The sequence below is a fragment of the Callorhinus ursinus genome, unplaced genomic scaffold, assembly GCF_003265705.2.
Source record: "Callorhinus ursinus isolate GAN/ISIS: 27379988/994484 unplaced genomic scaffold, GSC_fseal_2.0 scaffold13, whole genome shotgun sequence".
Lineage (NCBI taxonomy): Eukaryota > Metazoa > Chordata > Mammalia > Carnivora > Otariidae > Callorhinus > Callorhinus ursinus.
The window spans coordinates 41748025-41768971 of NW_027397075.1; the positions used below are offsets into that span (position 1 = coordinate 41748025).

Below are 20947 nucleotides of genomic sequence, written 5' to 3' on the forward strand. Positions count from 1 at the left end.
CTGGAATGTCCTGGTAAGGAGTTTCAGGGTGACCCTGGGGAAGGTGGGAGACACTGAAGTCTTTGAAAGAGAGAAATGCCATGCTCTGGTTTATCTTTATCTGGCACCAGAGTAGGTGGAATGGGAAGGACGGTTAGCATACGAGAGGGTTAACATACAAATGTTGTGAAGATGGAGGAAGATTCCAGAGATCAGATCCCAGTAGACGGGATTTGGAGGCTGACGAGTTAGGAGGGATGGAAGGGAGGGTCACTGATGGCGAGTGTGATTTCTTTCAAAGGCAGGTGAATAGATGCTTTATTGCCATTAATTAACGTCATTAATCTAGTCAAATGCGGCGGCAGGTACATAATACTGAATCCATTTTAGACACGTTAAGTATGAAGGCACCTAACTTGCCTTAAACTCTAGCAGGGGCCAGAGAGGTAGGTTTGGTGGTCATCAGCCTACAGACATGGTTACAATAACAACTTACTCTGGAAGAGGCCATCATACAAAAAGAGAGGCGGGTCGAGGCCACAGCCTGAGCAAACCTGTACCAGATGGACAGACAGAAGGCGAGAGGAGTGGCCACTGAGGTGGGAGATGAGCCCCTGTGGCAGCCCCTGTGGCAGGCTCACAGTGAGCATTATATGAGCTCATATGTATGAAATTCCAAACTCCAGGTGAGGACTCAGTAGTTGCTGGGTAAGTGAAGAACCATTTCTAGATTGGAGGGATGTTCTAGATGAACAGCATGGCCCTAGGGTCAAAAGCTGCTGGGGGTCCCAAGGCTGGCCCTCTATAAACTGAGTCTTAGAAGCAGAACATTCTTTTCCTGTGCCTTCTCTACCCTTCCTGAGAAGTGAAGACCAGATTGACCCATAAGAGAAGACAGAACTTCATCTCTCAAATCCTCTTGGAGCTGGAGAAATGAGCGCTTTGAAACCCAGAGCAGGAGAGAGCTTTCTGGAACTCTGGAGGAGGCGGGAGCAGTGTGTGGAGTGAGTGGCTAATGCACGGGTGCTGGAATCAGATGACCCCATGCGGGGTCATTGCTCGGCCTTCCGTTCCTTCCTCAACCTCTCAATGCCTCCATTTCCCCATCTGTAAAACAACAACAGGAGAGTACCATCCCCAGAGGTTAGTGCAAGGATTAAACAAGCTGAAGACTAGAATTACCATAAATGTAGAGCGCAGAAAATGCTTACTAAAGGCTAGCATAATCACTGTTATTACTGCAGCCTGGGGGTTCGGCAAGCCTGGGGGTTCGGCAAGCCCGGGGATTTGGATCCGGCGGGTTCCCCTGCGGCCACACTTGGAGCAGCACAGCCAGAGGGCTGGTGGAGAAGGAGGGGCTCGGGCGGGCTCAGTCACCCAGCTCGCTGCATGTCTCCCCGTGCTCAGATGTGTGGGGCCCATTAGGGAGAGCTTATTTCTTTCTCTGCAAAACATCACGCACCCCCCACTGTGCTCTTCCCTCTGTCCACCTGGGCCTGTTTCTAGGACAGCTGCTGTGTCAGGGGCTGATGGCCTGGGAGCTTGTGAAAGGACCACCTGTTCCCATTGCTCCCCCTGCTCCCTCCCCACTCGCCCCAACCGCGCCAGCCCCAGCCTCCGACTGCTCACACAGCACAGCACGTTTCTCCCTCTGCTCAGGTGTCGCGGGCACATTGTGAGAGGCACGTTTCCTTACAACTTGTCCGGCGCCCACAGCTACTGTTGCTGCTCCTCGAGCCTTCTCTGTTTCCTACAAAACTGCTTCTCCTCTGTTTCCCTGCAATGGCCCTCCGCACCTTCACCCCCCTCTGTCTATGGACATGCGGGAGCATGGGAGGTGACTCAAAGGAGGGAGAGAGGCTGCACGGAGGGCAGGTGCCTAACTCCCAGGGGATGGCAAAAGCCCTCCTAGAGCTCCGACCTATCATCTCTGCACGTGCCAGTGATGTTCACATGTTGGGTTTGCTGTTCCACGGGCCTTACATCTCATCTGTGGCTTACGTAAGCACCCAGAAATCCCTAACTAGGGCAGTGTGGAGACAGGGCCTGAAGTAGCACCAGCGTCCGCTGCTCAGAAGCAAGAGTTCAGACCTAGAGTAGCCGGGGGTTGGAACCTGCTAGACAGAACTGGGTTCCAATCCTAGCACCTCCGTTTCCTGGGTATGTCACTTTGGTTGGATTACTTACCCATGGCTGTCTGGTTCGCCATCTGTGGTGGTGTCTATATGGCACTGAGCTCAGCGTTAGATCGCGTTGAGGCCTACAAATGGCAGTTACCCTTCCTCCTAGATGGGGTTTCGAGCAGGCCAGGTGTCAGCCAAGCAGCTGAAGTCTGTTCTTACTGGGTCCAGCCCCCAGCTTCTTCCCAGCACATGCCTCTCCGAAATGCCTATGAGAGGGGTGAGGGGGCCTAAGTGTGTTGGGGTTTTCCTTGCTCGAGACCATCAGGGAAGTAGAATGATGTGGCACAGATTCCAGCTTAAGCTGGGCTCTGGAACTCTTCATGCCTGTCAGACCCTTCCCTGACTTAGTGCCAGTTTGCCTACCCTGGGGGACTCCAGAAGCCACCGTGGGAGGCACGCCTGGGAGGTGTGTAGTCATGTTTCACTGCGTAATCCGGCCTGTCTGTGACCCATTTCCAGAAAGTTGTCTGGTTGAAGTTCAGCCAAGAATGTCTGTGATCCCCAAGATCCTGGGAAGCTAGGTTGACAATGACCCCGAAGACATCCACTGCATCTAGAGTGGGATGCATTTCCTTTATTCCTCATTCACCATTGAAAAAGTCCCCGTGCTGTGCGGGACACTGGGCTGGGCATCAAGATTCAGGGGGCCAGGCCTCCCTAAGGCCGGTTTAGATCTGCCCAGGCGAGCACCCATATCTCAAAGGTGGCTTTCCAACCACGGAGAGCACATCGTGTGTCTCTGGAATCAGGGATCATCTGATGTGCTGAGGTTTCCTGAGAAAGGAGGGGGGGTGGGTTGGGGCTGAAATTAATGCAGTTGAGGGTTTCCTCTGTGGGGGTCTTTCAGTCCCCTGCCCTACACACACACACACACACACACACACACACACACACAGTTTGAGAGTAAAACAATGCTTCCTCCTCACCTATTCTGTATCCCTGTCCCCCTTGAAGCAACAATTAGGCTGTTGGCAGAGTCTTCCCAGAGAGCAGTGTTCCTTCTCCTTATTCACATCAAGCACAGGGGGTTGTCCTGGTTGAGGAATGTGACAGAGTGAGTTGGTCAGAATTCCCCTTTCCTCCCCAATTAGGGGGTGGCATCTATTAGATTCCCCCCCCCGCCCCCCAGTGCTCATTTCCTGTCTGGAAAGAGGCACAGTCCAGCACAGAAAGTCCAGTCCCGACTTTCCAGTTCTGTAATCCAAAAGTCCTCACTCCTCAGCCTGGGAAGAATCAGGGGTTGGAATTGTAAACGGCACCTTTCAGTGATAGGCAGATCCCAGAGCTGCCTTTTATCCCCTCTGATCTTTCTTCCTAAGTGGTTCCTCAGGGCCTTGAAGAATTATTAAATGAGAAAAATTCACATTGTGATAAATGTGTTTCTATGTCTCCAGGCGTGGAAGTGAAATGCTCTCAGGAATATGACATTCATGACAAAAGTGAACAAAGGGAGTGAGGAGGGAGGGTGAGAAAGGGGAAGACACTTAGGAACCCAGGGTTCTCGGGTACTTCTCCTATTTTGCAGTCTTAGGATGAGACGGGGCTCATTTACTGCCATTAATTTAGTCGGTACTTTAGGGACTGCATCAAAATGATGGCAGGAGCATTTGCAGGTGAGAGCGGAGGCAGCAAGGGACGAGTGTGCAGATAGGCCAGGGACAGGCCCGCTGTGGGGAGGACGCCGGGCACTGGCAGCCAGGGAGAATTCAGGAGTCGGGGGCAGGCCGACGGTTGGTTAAGGTGTGGGGTGGGGCCGACCATCACGGCCAGGATGGCAAGCCCATGCATGAGTGTCAGACCACAGACGCCTGGCAAGGGGCCTGTGAAGGGCCACAGCCAGCCTTTAAGAATCAAGAAAGCATGAACCCTGGAAGCGCCATCTATCAGCAGTCAGGCTCCCAGGAGGCTGAAGGTGAGCAAAGGTCCCCAGGGCCCAAAACCCCCACAAGACTTTGGGAGCTGAAGATCTGCCTCCCTTGGAAGCTGCCCCAGGGCTCCCTCCAGGTGGGAACCAGGGTCCCGCATGAGCCAAGAGAGTTGGGGAAGCACAGCCAACGTTTATTTAGAACATACCCTGAACTGGGTGTGGTGCTACGGGCTGAAGATGAAAAGGTTACCAAGGCAATGGTCCCTACCCTCCAGGAGCTCATAAGTAAACAGACTGGAAATCAAAATTTGGCCTCAAAATTAAGTTCAAAAGTCAAGAAGAGTCAACACTGGTGCTATGGTTCTAGGAGTAAGAATAGTGGTTGCCTCTGATGGGGGGTCGGTAGGACTGGCTGGAAGGAGCATGAAGGGAATTTCTTTTAAAACGAGTAGTACAGACAGGAACGGGATGTTTAGGCCAAGAGAACCTCAGGCTCAGGGCTTTGTACGTGCAAGGCGGCGTGGAGTCCTGGGAACCTGCCAACTGCTGAGTTTGGTTGGGATTTAGGGTGTGAGGTGATGGATATGAGATCAGGTGGTCAGAGCCTTATATGCCGTACGGAGGAGTCTAGACATGCCCTTACCAGCCATGGGTACCACTGACGATTTTCAGCCTCCTCCCCAAGTGGCTTGAGACTGCCCTGCCTTGGAAGCTAGGGGTCCATTGGCCTGGGTGGGGACAGAAAAGCAGGCTTCCCAAACTCCCATGCCCTCAGAGCTCCTCCCAGACAGGAGGGAGGAAAGAGGAAGAGAAGTGGGAGAAGCATAAAACAGCCATCAAAGTGAGCTGCACCCCGTGCTCTGAAGGATCATCGGGAAAAACAATTGTTTGATGTATCCAGCCCCTCTTTCCCGTCTTCAGGCAGGGATCTCTCTCTCTCTCCTTACCGAGCTGCCTCACAGTATGTGCGGCTCCTGCTGTTTTTATGTTCTATCAAACAGTGACATCCAGTTGTGCATCCTACATGCCTGAGAGCCTCTGCTGTATATAGGGAATTTCTAAATCTTTCTGCACCACCAAATTACAATTGGCTTTTCCTAGCTATTTCTCCCACGTGGAGCATCCCCCTTCCTACATGTCTGGCATGTTCCGGCTGTATTCCATCCTGCTCAAACCCCACTCTCTCCTCTTTCAATACTGCAGACCCTCCTGGGCTGACCTTTCTTTCTGGACTTCTGTTGCGACTCCTGTCAACAACTTCGGTTCACCCCTCCTTCCCTGCTGTGCTAGTTCCTTTTCCTCCGAGAGGAGGAAATAGAAGGTCATGAAACTCAGCGAAGAGCCTAAAAGTTGTGCGATTTCCCCACCGGCTAGGGAACATAATAAATTCTTAATAAATATTTATCAGTGGATCGATGATTGAATTGGGAACATCCAGACCCCTGTGGGGACCATCTGTGCCAAATCAGAAGCCAAGAAAGTGTATCCATTTCCCCTAACCCTTTTCAGGAGATAAAGGTCTTCCGTGGCCTTCTGCTGAGGGGAGAGCGTGGTGCTGGGGATGGGGAGGGCAGAGAAGCAGAGGCGGGTGGAGGGCCGTGTGGCTGGGATGTCATGGGATAGTTAATCCAGCTCCCGGATGACCCAGGCTGCAGAGCTGTGTCCCCACACCCTCCATGACAGACAGCACAGCTGTGCGGCGAGCGCTGGGCAAAAAACGAGGTCAGGTTCATGTCAAAGCCAGTGCGGTTCACAGGTGGGCTCCATTTGCTGGATTTACAGCAACTGTCGAGTCATTACTGAAATTGCAGATGTGAACCAGCCTACCTGCTGGGAAGAGAATTTGGGATACATTGTGAACTTCAAAAAGTTTCTGCTTGGAAACTGAAGAGGTAACCATGGCAACCGGGAAGGCAGGTTGAACTCAGAAAGGGCTCTTCCTCTTGAGCCCCGAGCTTTGTGCTCTTGGATTGGATGTGCCAGACTTCAAGCACCGCTTTGTCTCTTTTGCCTCTTTTGCTTTCTTTGTCGAGTGGGAGAGAGCACCAGCTCAGGAATCTGGAGAGCTGGGCACGATTCAGCTGTTTTCTGATCCAGGGCACTTAAGAGAGGGCACCTTAGGCACTGGCTAGTTTGTTGTCTGCAGAATGGAAATTAAAAGGCTCCTCTGGCCTATTCACAGGGATGCAGATGGAACAGGAAGGTTTAGGGAAATTCTGTGCATAATCACGATTATTATTGTTATGTGCCTATGTCTGGGCTGATTCCAACATGGTGCTCCTGAGGGCAAGACCGGGCATTCGATTCATCCATAGACTTGTTTTCGTCGCTTGAAGAGAAGCTGTCCCAGACACCAGCAGCTGAATAATACAATCATGCCCTGGAGCCTGAGCAGCACGGGTGAAAGAGCAGGCCTCACCTCAGCCGACCAACTCCTCCACAGAAGTCCTGCTGATGGCCGCGTGGGCTTATGGAAGAAACAGACATTCAAAAGGCATCCTTCCATTGCCTGGCTGCACACCACAACCCTTGCCCTCTCCCTGCCCCACGCCAATGCAGTCCTGCACTTGAGAGAAAGGAAGAACCGGAGATGGGCGGCGGGGGCGGGCGGGGGGGGAGGCTGACATCTGGGATGATGCTGACAATGTGTGAGCTGCTCGGCACCGGCCCCTGTTTACTAACCCACTGGGAGGCTGGGGAAGGATTGGACTCTACTCTTCAGAGTGCATTATGTTTTGACCAACTGCTATCTCCAGGCCTTCCCGTCCCCTCCCCCTTTGTGGTTTCAACCTTTCGTTCCCCAACCAGGTTTTCTGGGCTGTCTCACCCACCTCTCACAGCTGGGGACCTCTTCTCCTCTTATATCTCTCTCTTCTGACCCTTTATTTCCAGGCCTTGCTGAGGAACAGCAACTCCTAGATGCCCCTCGTGAAATAAAAACCTAAATACCAAGACACACAAAAAACTACTTTTCCTTATTGTCTAGCAATTCCTGTGTCCCTCATAAATAAATCTGAGAGCTAACATTTATTGAGTGCTAACTATGTGTTCAGCACTGATCTAAGCACCTTGTTGGGGGTGCTACGGTACACCACCAAGATCCCCTATTTGGGACCCCGGCCCTCATTCTCCAGCCTGTTGTCTGCTGTAGGCTGCCAGCACAGTCCCTCTGGCCTTAACAGAGGGGGTGGCCTTGCTTAAGATTAAGCCACGTTCTTGGAGGCAATCACATTCAATGAATGGTCAATGTGGTGCAAAGGCCCTGGGGCCAACTGTGGTCTCTGTTGCAGCAACCTGGCATTTAACTCCTTCCTCTGAGCAACGCTGTTTCCCTCAATCCCTCTCTGGTCTGAGAACTCTCCCTAGCAGGGCTCTGCCTCAGGGGAACTGTGTTTCCTGTCTCCTGGGGAATTCAAACTAAGAACTTACCTAATACTCACATCTTTATGAAATAGGTGTATCATATTTTCATCTTAGAGAAAAGGAAACTGAGGCACAGAACGGTTAAGGAGCTTGCCCAAGGTCTCCTATCAGTAAGTGGTGGAGCCATGATTCGAAACCTGGGAATCCAGCTCTGGATTCCACACTCTAAACCTCACAGGCAGCCTCATTAATAGCAATCCCAAGGGGGAACTGAGGGGCCACGGTGGGAGGTGAAGGGTGCTGTAAGGCCTTTATGGGAAGGTGAGGAGAGAGGGAGGGTATTTCTCACCTTGACCTTAGAGATAAGGACACTGAACTAGCTGCTGCTTAAACCCAGGATCATTCATCACTTTACAGAGGTGTGGGGATTCTAATTTTGGCTGGTGAGGGCAGTGGAAAAAGCATGGTAAATTCGTATTTGAATTCTGGCGTAACACTAATTGTGTAATGTTGAGCAAATTAATTAACCTGACACTTAGTAAAAATGCCTGGCTCACAGATGCTCAATAAAGAGCCCCGCCCCGCCCCCACCCCACCCCGGGCCATTTGTCTAATTCCAATCCCCAGATCTTGGGTAAGTCTCCTTAACTTTCTGACTCAGTTTCTTCATCTCTGAAACGTTGGAGATGAGATGAGGAGCTGCGGTAAAGGGCTTACTACTTTGCCCCATGAGCATTCGGGTAGGAGCACAATAAATGGTAGTAATCAGTGCAATCAAGACGTTGCCTTGCGCGGCTTGCACTCCTTGCTCCCGTCCGTGAGGACCGAGCAGGATCAGGCGCAGGCTGTGGTCCGCACGGTGTGTGCCTCCCCAGTGCGTCACCCCCCGCGCAAATCCGCCCGCTACCGCTGTGTTGGTTTTCCGATTTTACTAGGGGCCGACGGGTTTTTTTCCTACTAAACTGAGTGGGCGCTTCTCGGGCCGTGTGACTTGCCCGCCGCTTCTCCTTCCGCACCCCGTGCAGCCCGGAGGGGAGAGCAGCCGCGTGCGCCCGGCGGTGCGCAAGTTGCGGGCGCCCCGCCCCGTCGAGCTCCCGGGCCCCGCCTCCACCTTCCCCGCGCGCCGTCCCGCTCTCCGATTGGTCGGCGGCGCTCAGCCCCGCCCCGCTCCCTCCGAGGTAATAAAGGCCGGGGTAGCTGCGACTCCGCGCGTGCTGCCTGATCCAGCTAAAGCGCCTTGACTAGTGCCGCCCGCCGCCCCTGCCCCTCTGCCTCTTCACGTTCGCGGAGACCACTGGAGCCCGTCACCATCCTCCCCACGACGTGCTGCCCTGAACCCGCAGCCATGTGCCGGACCCTGGCCGCCTTCCCCACCACCTGTCTGGAGAGGTAAGAGGAGCTTGTCTCTGGATCTTGACCGCTGCCCGCAGGAAGAAGTCCAAGTCCCCCCCGTCCCCCCCCAATCCTTAGGGAGTGGAGCGGCAAGCTTGGGGACCGGGCGGGCGGGAGAATGGGACTCTAGTGACTCGAGTGGAGAGGCAGAGGTCACCTGGGTTCCACGTTTTCAGATGCTTCCCTTAGAGTCCTAGAGAAGCGACGGGCCGAGAGAAGAAAGTAAGAACCACGGGAAGCAGAGGAACCCCTGCTTACTGTCATTCCCCATCCTCCGACAAATGGCAGTCCTCAGCGGACCTGCCGAAGACCGGCTGCAGGAAGAGCACATTGGCATCCGCAGGCAGAACTCCCTTTTCTAGTTTCTTCAGCACTTGGTTTTCATTCTACAGCCCAGATCTAGGAGCATGGCCTGCCCCGGGCCCTGAGATGGCAGGGGGGTGTTTTTTTGGGTCCACCAGTGAGGGATGTGCCCACTTCCCAGGGAGCTACTCAACCACCTCTAGTCCTTTGCTGGAGCTGGTGGCTGGGAAGGAAAAGGTGAAGAAAGTGAAAGCAGGAATCAATTTACACACAGTTCCAGAAATCTTCAGGATAAGCCTACAGGGTGCTGAACTGCCTTCTGCTAATCAGCAGGCACAAAGATAGATCAGCGTGACTTAAGTGGGAAAAAGCCCATGTGTGCTGTGCTCTAAACTCAGAAAGTGTAAGTCCTACTGAGGAACAGCTGAAACATTACTTTCTGGGCTGTTTCTGGGCTGGTGATACTAAGAGACAAGCAGAGTTTAAGCCCTGGGAACAGCAGAAGATTCCTAGGAACGCTTGAGGCTGGAATGAGGGTGACACCAGCCTAAACTCTTCTTCGGGACCCCATAAACCTTTTAGCCCCGGCTGAGCCAATGTAGGATCCTTACGTGTTCCTGCTTTGCCTTTCAGAGCCAAAGAGTTCAAGACACGGCTGGGGATCTTTCTTCACAAATCAGAGCTGGGCTCTGATACTGGGAGTGTTGGCAAGTTCGAGTGGAGCTGCAAACACAGCAAAGAGGGGTAAGTCCTGCTAGCTGGCCTCGGGCCCTGGAGGGGAGGGAGCCAGTTTTAGGAAAAGAGCCCTAAGAAAGAAAATACAGGGAGATATTAGGACATGCTAGGGTGGGCCTCGATGACCCCTTCCTGGAGATTTTAGTGAAGATTCCTGCTGGTCTGCTATGGGTGACTGGGTAGGTGGCTCCAGGGTTCTGAGGCCACCAACAGATGTGTGTGTCCAGGGTCGGAATGTCTAATTACCAGACTGTCCCCCCTGGAGTTGTCATCGTCCGTGCAACCAGGGCTAGGACAGGGTCTAAGAATACTTGAGGCTTTTCAGTCAATGACTCTTCTTCCATTAGCATGCGCTTTGCTATGAGCCCTTTCATATTGAACATCAAGGGTGCAAGGTGGTGTTCTAGTCTGTGGGGTTATGGGTATACTTAATCTCTATTCCTGAGGCCCTGATTTCCATGGGGGAAGTGTAGAAAACAAAGTTCAGAGTCAGAGGAACAGAAACAATTTTGGACAGTGAAGAGACCGTCTTAGAGTTATTTACTGAGGGCCAGAAGGTTCCTGGCTCTGGTTTCTTATTATTGAACTGTCCTCTAGAAAAATACCTGTAGCCTCAACTAAGAGTTTGAGAAGTCAGCTGCAATAATCACCGAGCAAGTCTTTGTGTGAATTATACAACCTCTATCAGAGTTCTGGCTAGGATTTATGCTGTACATTAGTGTGTTGGTTTTTTTTTGTTTTTTTTAATTAAAATCTTGGCTTTTTTTTTTTTTTTTTTTTTAGCAGAAATTTCTCAGAAGATGTGCTGGGGTGGAAAGAGTCATTTGACTTGCTACTGAGCAGTAGAAGTGAGTAGGACCCTGTTGTGTCTGTCTGTGGATGGTACATGTGTACCCATGTGCTCTGGAGCCAGCCTGAGGGATGCTGAAAAGCATGGGCAAAATAATAGTCATAGTAATAATGATGATCCCCTAGTGTGCTAGGCTCTGTTCAGAATACAAAGGCAGGTCCTTGTTCAAGAAAATTACATCCTAAAAATAGAGCCATTAACTACAATTGCTGGCTGTCTTCTTTTATTCCCTGCTGTCGTGATGTCTAACCTGTCTCTCCCTCTCTCCCCTCAACCCCAGATGGTGTGGCCGCCTTCCACGCTTTCCTGAAGACGGAGTTCAGTGAGGAGAACCTGGAGTTCTGGCTGGCCTGTGAGGAGTTCAAGAAGCTCCGGTCAGCTACCAAGCTGGCCTCCCGGGCTCACAAGATCTTTGAGGAATTTATCTGCCGTGAAGCCCCCAAAGAGGTCAGAGCCTCAGCATGTTCTGGGGATCCTGCCGCCCTGCCTGCTCCTTCCCCACTGAGGATTGGGGCTGGGGGCTGTCCAGCAGGGGAGGGTTGGGTTTAAATAGTGATCTTTGGCACGGGGCTGGATGGGCTTCTGGGGCCGGAGACTAGGAAACCCAGGTGCTCTGCTGCTCCTGGTGCCCTTACCCTCAGTCTCGCTGATGGGGCTAGAGGGCTTGGCAGGTGGTGTGGCTTCTGTCCATACCCACTTTTGCAAGCTAAGGCCTTTTTAGAGGCTCAAAACACACAAGTGTGGAGACAGGGCAACCTGGGGACCTTGTGTGACCCGGTTCAGTCCCCTGGCTGACCTGCCTCAGGCTGGCTGGTCCCTGGGCAGCGAAGTTTCGCACCTGCCCTCAGGTCTCCGCGGCGGGCCACCAGCGTTTGCTAAAGCGAGTGGGGCCACCTTGTGGAGAGAGCTAGTAATGCCTTGCTTTTGTATCCTACGCTGTATTGTATTTTCTGAGCACTCGAATTTTTTCCTTGTTATTCCATAAAGATTTATTGAGCACCAGTTACATGCAAGGCACGGTTATAGTCACTGGGGACATAGCAGGGACAAAAGGTCTCTGCCCTAATAAGAGAAGATGACAATAACCAATGAAATGAGTAAATGCAGGTCAGGGGACGGTGTGTGTTCTGATCCAAGCAAAGCAGGTTTTGATCAAGCAAACCCCACCAGAGTACGGGGTGGGCAGACTTGAAGACTTTTTGCTTTACAAAGGGAAGTGAGGGGTGGGCTGTCGCATAAGGTGACAGATGAACACTTCCCTCCCTTCTAAAAGAAGGGAGGGGAGAACATTCCAACCCAGGAAATGGCAAGTGCAAACCCAGCAGCGAGTGGGCCCGAGTGGAGCACTGAGAGTGAAGGAGACAGACTAGGAGAGGGGGTCGGACCAGTGAGTGGCAGGGCACCAGATGAGGGCCCAGCACGTGCGCTGGCTTCTCCTTTGAGTGACACGGGAGGACGACCCTGACGCTGGCAAACTGACTCGAGTTTTCAAAGGCTCACTCTAGTTGCTGGCTGGAGAACAGACCACAGGAGTGAGGGTCGAGGAGAGAGAGCAGTTAGCAGGCTCTGGCACTAACCTGAGGAGAGAGGTGATGGCGAACTGAACCAGGACTGTCCCGAGGCAGGAATGAAAAGGCATTAGATTTGTATGCTTGAAAACTTCGGGAGATTGGAGGGCAGACCCTGGGTCCGATGCGCGGACAGGCCCAGAGTTGAAAACCCAGTTAATGGTCAACTCAGGAGACCCCAGGTTCCTGGTTCAGAATCCTGCCAGTCAGCCCGTTCCCCCCCCCCCGCCCTGCCCTGGCCTGCTGGACCCCTTGCCTGGCCCACCCTCCCCTCACCCATGTGCTTGCCTTCCTTCCCACAGGTGAACATAGACCACGAGACCAGGGAGCTGACCAGGATGAACCTGCAGGCTGTCACGGCCACATGCTTCGATGTGGCTCAGGGGAAGACTCGCACCCTGATGGAGAAGGACTCCTATCCACGCTTCCTGAAGTCCCCTGCTTACCGGGACCTGGCGGCCCAAGCCTCGGCCACCGCTGCCTCTCCAGCCAGCGGCGGCCCCGCAGAGCCCTTGCACACTTGAGCCTCCTGGCAGTGAGGGAGCCAGCCGGGAGGAGAGGTGGGGTCACCCATCCCTGGGGCAGATTCTACCAAACAAGTGCGAGAGGACAGCGAAGGAAGATGCCCATCTGGCAGACTGTTTTGGAAGCCCCCTCTCCTCCAGATACTGTGGGACTGGATTCCATGCACGAGAGGGTCCCCCCCACCCCCCCTCCAGGGCCGGCACTTAAGGGCCGAAGGGGAGGGTTGTGTGGGGCTCTCCGGGGAAAGGGAAGGTGGTGAAGGAGTTGTCATTGGCTTTTGTCGTTTTCCACGGGGCAGGAAATATTCCGGGGTGGTTTGGGAAACACGGATAAAGGAAACTTGAAAATGAGACAGAGCAAGATGACCAGATCCGCTCTAATGCCTGGCGAGGAGCTGACTCAGACGGCACCCCGTTTCCCTAGTTCCCAGGCTGTCAGGCCCAGAGGGGAGCTGCGGATGCGGTGCCTTCCCACTCTGTCCTCCTCACCTGCCTCTGGGCTGCCCGGGGCCCCCTTAGCTTGCACTTCTTCCCATTCCTGTGTCCAGCCTCACGGTCTTCTCAAGGCCAGAGAACCAATTTGACCCTTGCCCAAAATGAGATTTTTTTTTATACCTCAAAAACTGGCCTTTGGAGCCCCTTTCCCACATCAGTAGAGAGCCTGGAAAAGGGGCCATCTTGCTCCTGGGAAATTGATCTTGGTGCTCTTGGTGACCTTTGCAGGCGGTCCCCGAACCTGTGCTGGCAGCAAGGTCCACATGTGGGCAAGGCCCGCGAGGGCCTGTTGCGGGGGTGGGCCCTCCCTCGGCCCCCGGCCCCGGCCCCGGCCCCGGGCTGCCCTGGACCGTGGGGCCCATGGGGAGGACGGTGTGGGGCCTCTCAGTGAGTTCTTACGCTCTGCGGTGTGGAATGAGGGAGAAAAGGATCCTAAGACATCTCTTGGCAGTTCCCAAAAGTTCCGTTGAAATCAAGCCAGTATCTTTTGTGGGTGTGAGAACAGGGAGAAAAGATGCCCAGAATGGAAGGGAAACCTTATGTCTCTTTCCTGTGGGTGTGAGGTGCACTTACCGGAGGCTGGGGAGAAGTTGGACCAGGGACCATGATGGCCCTCGGAAGACAGAAGCCGGGGCTGCAGCTGGAGAGAGAGGCTGCTTGGAAGAGCCGGACTGGGGGGAATCAGAACGTGCTGTCACCTCAGGGCAACACCAACCACACATTTTTGTGGTGGGACTTCTGCACGAGCCCAGGCCCCGGAGGTGAATGAACCAGGCGGCCCCCTTCTGCCCTAGGACAAGCAACACTGTTCTCTCTGCACTATGAGCTCCTCCAGGAGAAAATTATTTAAGTATAATGTGTGGTCGGTTTTGTGACCATTGTCACAGCATATTACTTTTATTACTGTTGTGTTGTTGCTCCTGTTATTTATTATTGTAATTTCAGTTTGCCTCTGCTGGAGAATCTCAGCAGGGGCTGGTCGCCTGACCGTCTCCCTCTCCACCAGACTCTACCTCTGAACGTGCTGGGAACCTCTGAGCGCCTGTCAGGGGCTCATCACCGTTTAAATATTTATTTATTGTTGACAATGGAGCTGGTTTCCTAGATAGGAATGATGTACTTTATCCTTGTTTCCCTGTTTCAGCATGTTATAGTCTTGTAAAATAAAAATAAAACCCAAATATGAGATCCTGTCTGTAAGAGCTGTGTGGTCTGGCTGAGGGAGGGGAGGGGCCGGGGAAAGACTTGGGGCAGAGCTGGCCCCCCGGAGGTCCCTCCCCACGCATGGGAGAGCTCTTGGATCACAGGCAGAGGCCCAAGTGAAAGACCCATGTCTGCCTGGTGACTGGCAGGGTTGATGAGAAGGGGATAGGCGCTAAGGGTGGCCACCTTAGACCAGTTACCAAAGATCGGTAACTTCCTGTAGCCGATGATGGCCCCAACTTGTGTCAGGCTGTTGTGTCGTGTTGATGGGACCCAGTCCACCTGCTGTCATCGGAGAGCCCATGTCCTTCGCCCAGAGCGAACCATTCCCAACTTGGCCTCTCACAACACAAGGGGAGGCTCCCCTTGGTCCAGTAGCCACAGGTGATCAGTTAGATGGTGGCTTTCGGGGCATATTCACTTTTGCCCATTTTTAATTTGCATTAGAATTTCATATAAATTCTAAACAGTATTTTGCAAATAATGTCATAGAAGTCTCTGAGATGAGCTATGGGAAGCCACTCTGTACGTAAGGCCGCTCCATTCCATGGGCTGAGGGAGCAAGAAGGTTGAGCTGGGCTTGAAAGAATCTGGGGGTAGGTTTGCAAGGATCATATCTGCTCTTCCGTCACCAATAGCCTTTCTTACCCTACGAATCCCCTCCCCCCTTACCACTATTTAAAAATTCCCTTTCTATTGAATTATCTGTTTGTACTCTCTGGTTTATTAACTTGGAGGTGGATGATATCTAGTTAAAAATGTGGGACAGCGTGAGCTCTGGGTCTTCCTACTGCCATCTTCCCAAGTGCTTTTCTTGAATTATCTGTTTGTACACAGATCTGGGCCTTCTATTGGCTTTTATTCCTCCCCTATTGTTAGTCCAGTAAGTGTAAGTGACCAGAGTGCAGGGATGGCGGGTAGAAAACCCGGTGGATTCACACTCTAAGCCCAGGTCTAAGGGAGGGTTCTGTGGGCAACTCCAGGAGGAATTCAGAATTGAGGGGCCTGAGAAGGAAGATTGGATCAGATGCTGTGGCAGGCCCCGATCTCATGGAGTCCTTCCACCAGCCCCGTGAGGTAGGTATGTTAGCCTGTGATTCAGGGGACTGAGGCTCGTGGGGTAAGGAACAGACCCCGGGCAGCTGGCCAGAGAGAGCAGCGGAGATGGAGATGCGAGGGCAGCCCAGTTCTACCATCGGGGGCGCATATCCGGTGTGCAAGAGACGGGTGTGGAGACTGATGAGGGAAGAAGAAAGCTGGGGACCCGGGGAGGCGGGGAGGTATTCACATTGTCCTCTCTTCCTTCCTTTCTTTCCTCCTTTTTGCCTTTTTACATGCATTCGAATGCATCACGTGTGCCTGGCAAAAAAACCAAAAGCAGTAACTGTACTTTCAACAGAAAGTAACCTCATTTATTTAATAGTGGGTGGGGATTCTGAATAGGGTTAGACAAGGGCACCAATGTGCGCTTTTTGAAGCCATGTGGGCAGCCAGTAGGAAAAGGCAGGCGTAATCAGTGAGTGATAGAGAAATGAACGGGGACAATGGACATCCAGGGGCGGCGGTGCATGCTGGTGGGGCCCCACAGTCCAGTGAGACCACCCTCAAGGCTTGTTCCCATCCCACTAACCCCCCCTTCACATAAAAAGTAGTCTTGGCTTCCGTGGTGTGGCTGAAGGTGGTAGGTCCACATTAGAGAGGAGAACTGCTCTTTGCTGACCTTTGACATGTCCCAGGTGTCAGGCTCAAAACAGTCCCATGCTGTAATGCTTCGCTGAGAGTTTAAGGGATTTCCTGAAGATCACACTGCTAGCAAGTGGCTCTGATATCTTTGGACTCCCCAGCTCTGCCTCCTCCCCAGAGCACTCTAGGCTTTGGCTCAGCAGGGCAAGCATTTCCTAAATAGCCTGTGGCTGGCTTCCCAGGCCTCTCTCGCTACTCTCTCCCCTGCTCCTTGAAAACAGATCTGTCCCAGGTCCCAGATTCGCTGTTACTGTCTCACCTTTCCAACTTTCCTGGACCACCTCCCTGCTGTGTCCCCTGCTCTCCTCACTGCTGCCCTCCATCCATCTCCTTAATCAGCTAGGGAGGCAACTTCCAAGGGCCAACTCAAGGATCTTCCTGGGGAGACTTGCCTGAGCCTTTGGGTCTGATTATGGATGCCTCTCCTTCATGTACCACTGCTGCTGATGCTCACCCGAACTGGAGCACTTAGATCCCTGCTTTCCGCCTCTCTGCCCCTGATGGCAAACTCCTGGGATTAGGCAGGTCTTTTTCTCCCCAGGGCCTTGCATCTAAGCTTTCAGCAAATGGCTCTTGAGTTAATGATTCGTTTCAAATCCGGCAGGAGGAAAGTTCAGATTACAACTATGTCCTGCAGGGTCTTCACACATAACACATTTGAAACCAGGGTCATCATTGTCCCCAACAGATACGCACCGACTTCCATTTCTCTGACCTTGATACACAGAGGCACTGGCCACCCAAGTTCAGGCTTCTCCATCTCTTCCACATGTCATCTCATCCAGTCTTGGAAATGGGTTGAGTCTAGCTTCTCCTCCCCAGGCTCACCGAGACTTCCTTAGAAGAGCCTTTCGCCCTCTCCGGTCTGAGCTATAAAGACAGCTTTCCACCTGGTCTCCCTCTTCCTGGCCTCTCCCACGCATTGCCCACGCTGCCAGTCTTCATCCCTAAAGCACAGATCTGAGCAGGTCGTGGCTGCACTCAAACCCCTTTGATGGCTCCCCTTTGACTCCCAAGAGAAAGTCCAGATCTGACCATGGCATCTGAGGCTCACTCTGAGCTGACCCAAGTCCCTCTCCTGAGCTGTCTTCTGCCCAGATGGCCTCTAGGCACACGCTGTTCTCTCTGCTTGCAGTGGTCTCTTCCTCTTCTTCTTTTTTAACTGGGGGGTGGTGAGGAGGGGAATGCCCTCCTCTAAACCCAGCAAAAGCATCACCTCCTCTGTGAAGCCTTCCCAGATGTCTACTGCGCAGAGTTATCTCTCCCATGTCCGTGATTCTAGGACACACTCTTTTGACTTTGCTGTCCACACTGCAGGGCGGACTTCACACGTTTTCCTTCCCCTACACTGGTCTCTTTGCGGCCAGAAGCCATATTATCTACCTTGATAAGATGGCACCGAACAGACTGCAGCAAAGCTGTTCACAGCCCTGGCCTTGGAATCAAAATATTTGGGTTGGAATCCTGGCTCATTCTCTGTATGACTTGGGAAGTTATTAGGGTCGTTCGCTCATCGGTTAAATGAAGATAGGAGAGTGAACCCCTCAGAGGAGACATTGAATGAAATAAGTGTTTGGAACAATGTTATTGTCCCATGAATATTAGTTACTATTATTATTATTATTATCTGACTCCTAGTACTTAGGACAGTGCCTTGTACACAGTAGGCAGCAGTCAGTAATCTTGTACTGACTTCTTGAGTAGAATGGAAGAACCAGGGTCCAAGTCTACCTTTCGTTCAAGAACAGTACAGCTGTTTCACTATTGTATATCACCTGATGTGCAGAGCATTACAGAATTTCAAGCGAGGAAATCAAGGCTCGAGCCACTCATCAACTCCCTCAAACCCGGGTCAGCTAGCACTCCTTCCAAATCGGTGCTGTTGCGCCCACGTGACTGGAAGCCACGGCCCCAAACTCTGGCCCATCCTTCACCCTCTGCTGCCCCCCTGTGTCCATATCAGGCAAGGCAAACTTTTTCCTTGGTTTTGCTTGACTTTTGTCCTATTTTGTTTGCCTCCTTCCTTTGGAATGATATCCAAGAGATATAACTTATAGCTCTCTTTACTAACGCATTTTATTGAATATGTGAACGTTTAATATAAATGAGAATAATTAGCATAACTGTTAAGACAACCAGTGGGTATAGGGTTTAAAACAAGATTTTCTTTAGTCAATAGGGCTAAATTAACTTTAGAAACTGAAGCTCTTAGGTAAAGAGAGAAAGGTGTTCAGGGCATATTAAGGGCTGATCTCAAGGTAATTCCCTTTCACTGAAACTTTTAAATTGGTCCAGCTCTTCAAATTGCTTTAGGGAAGAAAAGAAAGATTTGAAATTTAAATAACGGAGAAGAGATCCCAAGGGTGAGGGATGTAATGCTGTTAGCTGCTAGATGGAGCTAACAGTTTGAATCTCCATCCTTTAGAAAAGATACCTCTTGACTTACGGTGTTGGTGATTCCCAAACTTTGGTCACCAACCTAGACAAGGATTTGATTTAAACTTCGAGAAAAGTGATAATGCGTGGATTAATCCCTTATTTGGATTCTAATTTGGGCCCCCACTTAAGAGAGAGTTCTGTGCTGGAGAGTATCATTGTCTTAACTTACTCCATCCTGCTGGTCCCAAGGGGCGGTCTCACAGACAATCAAGATTTAGATAGCAGGCTCTGCATCTAGTCCCACATCCGCTACTGATTAGCTGAGCGATCTTCAGCACATTACCGGATTTCTCACAGACTCACTTTTTCCTGTAACCTGTGAATAAGAAATAGGATTGGCTTCAAAGGACTTTTGTGATGACAGAATGAGAAAATTTATGGAAAATATTCAGCACAGTGCTCCACAGATTATAATCCACAAATTATAGCTATGTATGTGTGATAGGCACTATTCCAGGTGCTTCACATATATCCATTTCTGTAATCCTCACCATATTCCTGTGAGGTAACTTATGTTATTTGATATCACCATATTGCAGATGTAGCAACCAAAGGCTAGAAGGTTTAAGGAAATTGTCCAAATTCAAAGATTTAGCCGGGGGCTCTATTAGTGAGCTATTGCTGCATCACAAACCATTCCAAAACTCTGGCTTGAAATAATAAGCACTTATTATTGCTCATGAGTCTGTGGGTCAGCTAGGCACTTCTGCTTCTCTGGGCCGGGCTCAGCCAATCTCAACTGGCTTGTTCTTGTGTCTGTGATCCACTGGTGGGCTGGTGAGAGCTGGCTGGTCTAGGTTGGCCTGACTCATATATCTAAGGATTGGCTGGTTGTTGGCTTGGGCAATGGTGGTGTCTGGGCCACGTGTCTCTCTTATCACCCATCAGGCTAGTCCAGGCATCTTCATATGGTGGCAGGGTCCCCAGCCCAGAGTCAAAGAAGGGAGTAATCAGAGTACTTAAAGAGGAAAAAGTATGAAGTTAAATTGTAAAGGGCACGGGTATAGGGAAGGTTGAAAAAAAATGTGGCTACTTTTTGTAATTATTCTATCACACAAAGTGGGAGAGTCTAGATTTGAAGTGAGGTAATCTGGTACCAGAGTCCTTGCTCTGAAGCATTCTGAGACTTAATGCCTTGACATCTGCTAGCAAGAGTCTTGCCATTTCCTGCTCCTGCCTGTGGGCATGGAGTGCCCTGGCAAGAGCCTTCATTCACTGGCAAGTGCTAGGGAGTTTCCAGCCATACCAGCTGTTTGGCCTTGCCCACATTTCTTGCCACTCCTTTGTTTATTCCTTTGGAATTATGCTTTATGATCACTTGGGTCCTGAGCATTTTTGTTTGTTTTGTTCGCAAATTTTAATTTCCTATTTTAGCCACATCTCTACTTCTTCATCTTTTTATTTTATTCTTAACGAGTGACAGAGTAGCTAAGATGAATGTTTACTACAGTCAAAGGAAAGCGGGAAAATCTGGATTTAATCAGCAAAATTGTGATGAAGCTGTGAGAACATCAGTAATATATCTGATTCAGTTTGACCCCACTGTCTTCTTGCCAAGATTGAAGAAGAGGAACTTCTGGTAAGTCCGATGCAAAGAAGGTCCAAAGAAGGGAAGGGTGAGACACGGTGTCCCGATATCTAACATGCTGTGTGTGGAAACAGGAAGCCAAAGGGATGGAGGGAGACATCCTTATATTTAGCCTTGGCCTTGGCCTAGGCTTCTCTCTGCATGTCCTCCCCCTTGGTTTCCCATCCGCTCCTGAGTCGGCTTGCCTATGCTCTTGGTGGTGGCTCCTTCTTCAGAGTCTGGAGCTCTGGACTCAGCCTTGTGCCTGGGGTCTCTGTGGGCAGACTGAAGTCTCCTCCTACCAGAACAGTTGTCACACTCTACATGTCTCTTGGGCCACCCCTCCTTGATTCTCCTGGTTCAAGATGGGCAGGAGTTGGTCTCCCCAGCAAGACTGGCTATTTCTTGAGGACAGGAGTATTTCCCACTGCAGCGTTGAGTACACGGTATGCATCTCAGTGCTAGGAAAGTGGCAAGAACAGAACTTCTAGAGCAGAAAGGAATCTTAAAAACCACGTTACAGGGCGCCTGGGTGGCTCAGTTGGTTAAGCGACTGCCTTGGGCTCAGGTCATGATCCTGGAGTCCCGGGATCGAGTCCCACGTCAGGCTCCCTGCTCAGCGGCGAGTCTGCTTCTCCCTCTGACCTTCTTCCCTCTCGTGCTGTCTATCTCTCATTCTCTCTCTCTCTCTCAAATAAATAAATAAAATCTTTAAAAAAAAAAAAAAAAACACGTT

At 51.5% G+C, this 20947-nt stretch overlaps 1 protein-coding gene and 1 long non-coding RNA gene across 5 annotated transcripts; one reads left to right on the forward strand and one right to left on the reverse strand.

The window, feature by feature from the left end:
* Positions 1 to 268: 268 nt before the first annotated feature.
* On the reverse strand, positions 269 to 8462 carry LOC112828727 (uncharacterized). Of its 3 annotated transcripts, XR_003209577.2 has the most exons (6): positions 8356 to 8462; positions 7742 to 7832; positions 6861 to 6970; positions 3089 to 3195; positions 2526 to 2936; positions 2277 to 2368 (listed from the first exon to the last, which is right to left on the reverse strand). It is a non-coding gene; the product is annotated as an uncharacterized lncRNA (long non-coding RNA). The 3 variants fall into 3 exon arrangements; XR_012380559.1 differs by lacking the exons at positions 2277 to 2368; positions 2526 to 2936 and adding an exon at positions 269 to 1086; XR_012380560.1 differs by lacking the exon at positions 2526 to 2936 and having other exon boundaries at positions 2252 to 2368.
* Positions 8463 to 8597: 135 nt separating this feature from the next.
* On the forward strand, positions 8598 to 14445 carry RGS16 (regulator of G protein signaling 16). Of its 2 annotated transcripts, none has more exons than XM_025877865.2 (5): positions 8598 to 8781; positions 9721 to 9831; positions 10606 to 10670; positions 10953 to 11119; positions 12543 to 14445. In XM_025877865.2, exons 1-5 carry the CDS (start codon positions 8738 to 8740, stop codon positions 12762 to 12764), a joined length of 609 nt encoding a protein of 202 aa, XP_025733650.1. In that variant the 5' UTR covers positions 8598 to 8737; the 3' UTR covers positions 12765 to 14445. The 2 variants fall into 2 exon arrangements, with proteins under 2 accessions (XP_025733650.1, XP_025733651.1); XM_025877866.2 differs by having other exon boundaries at positions 10609 to 10670.
* The last annotated feature ends 6502 nt before the right edge of the window (positions 14446 to 20947 follow it).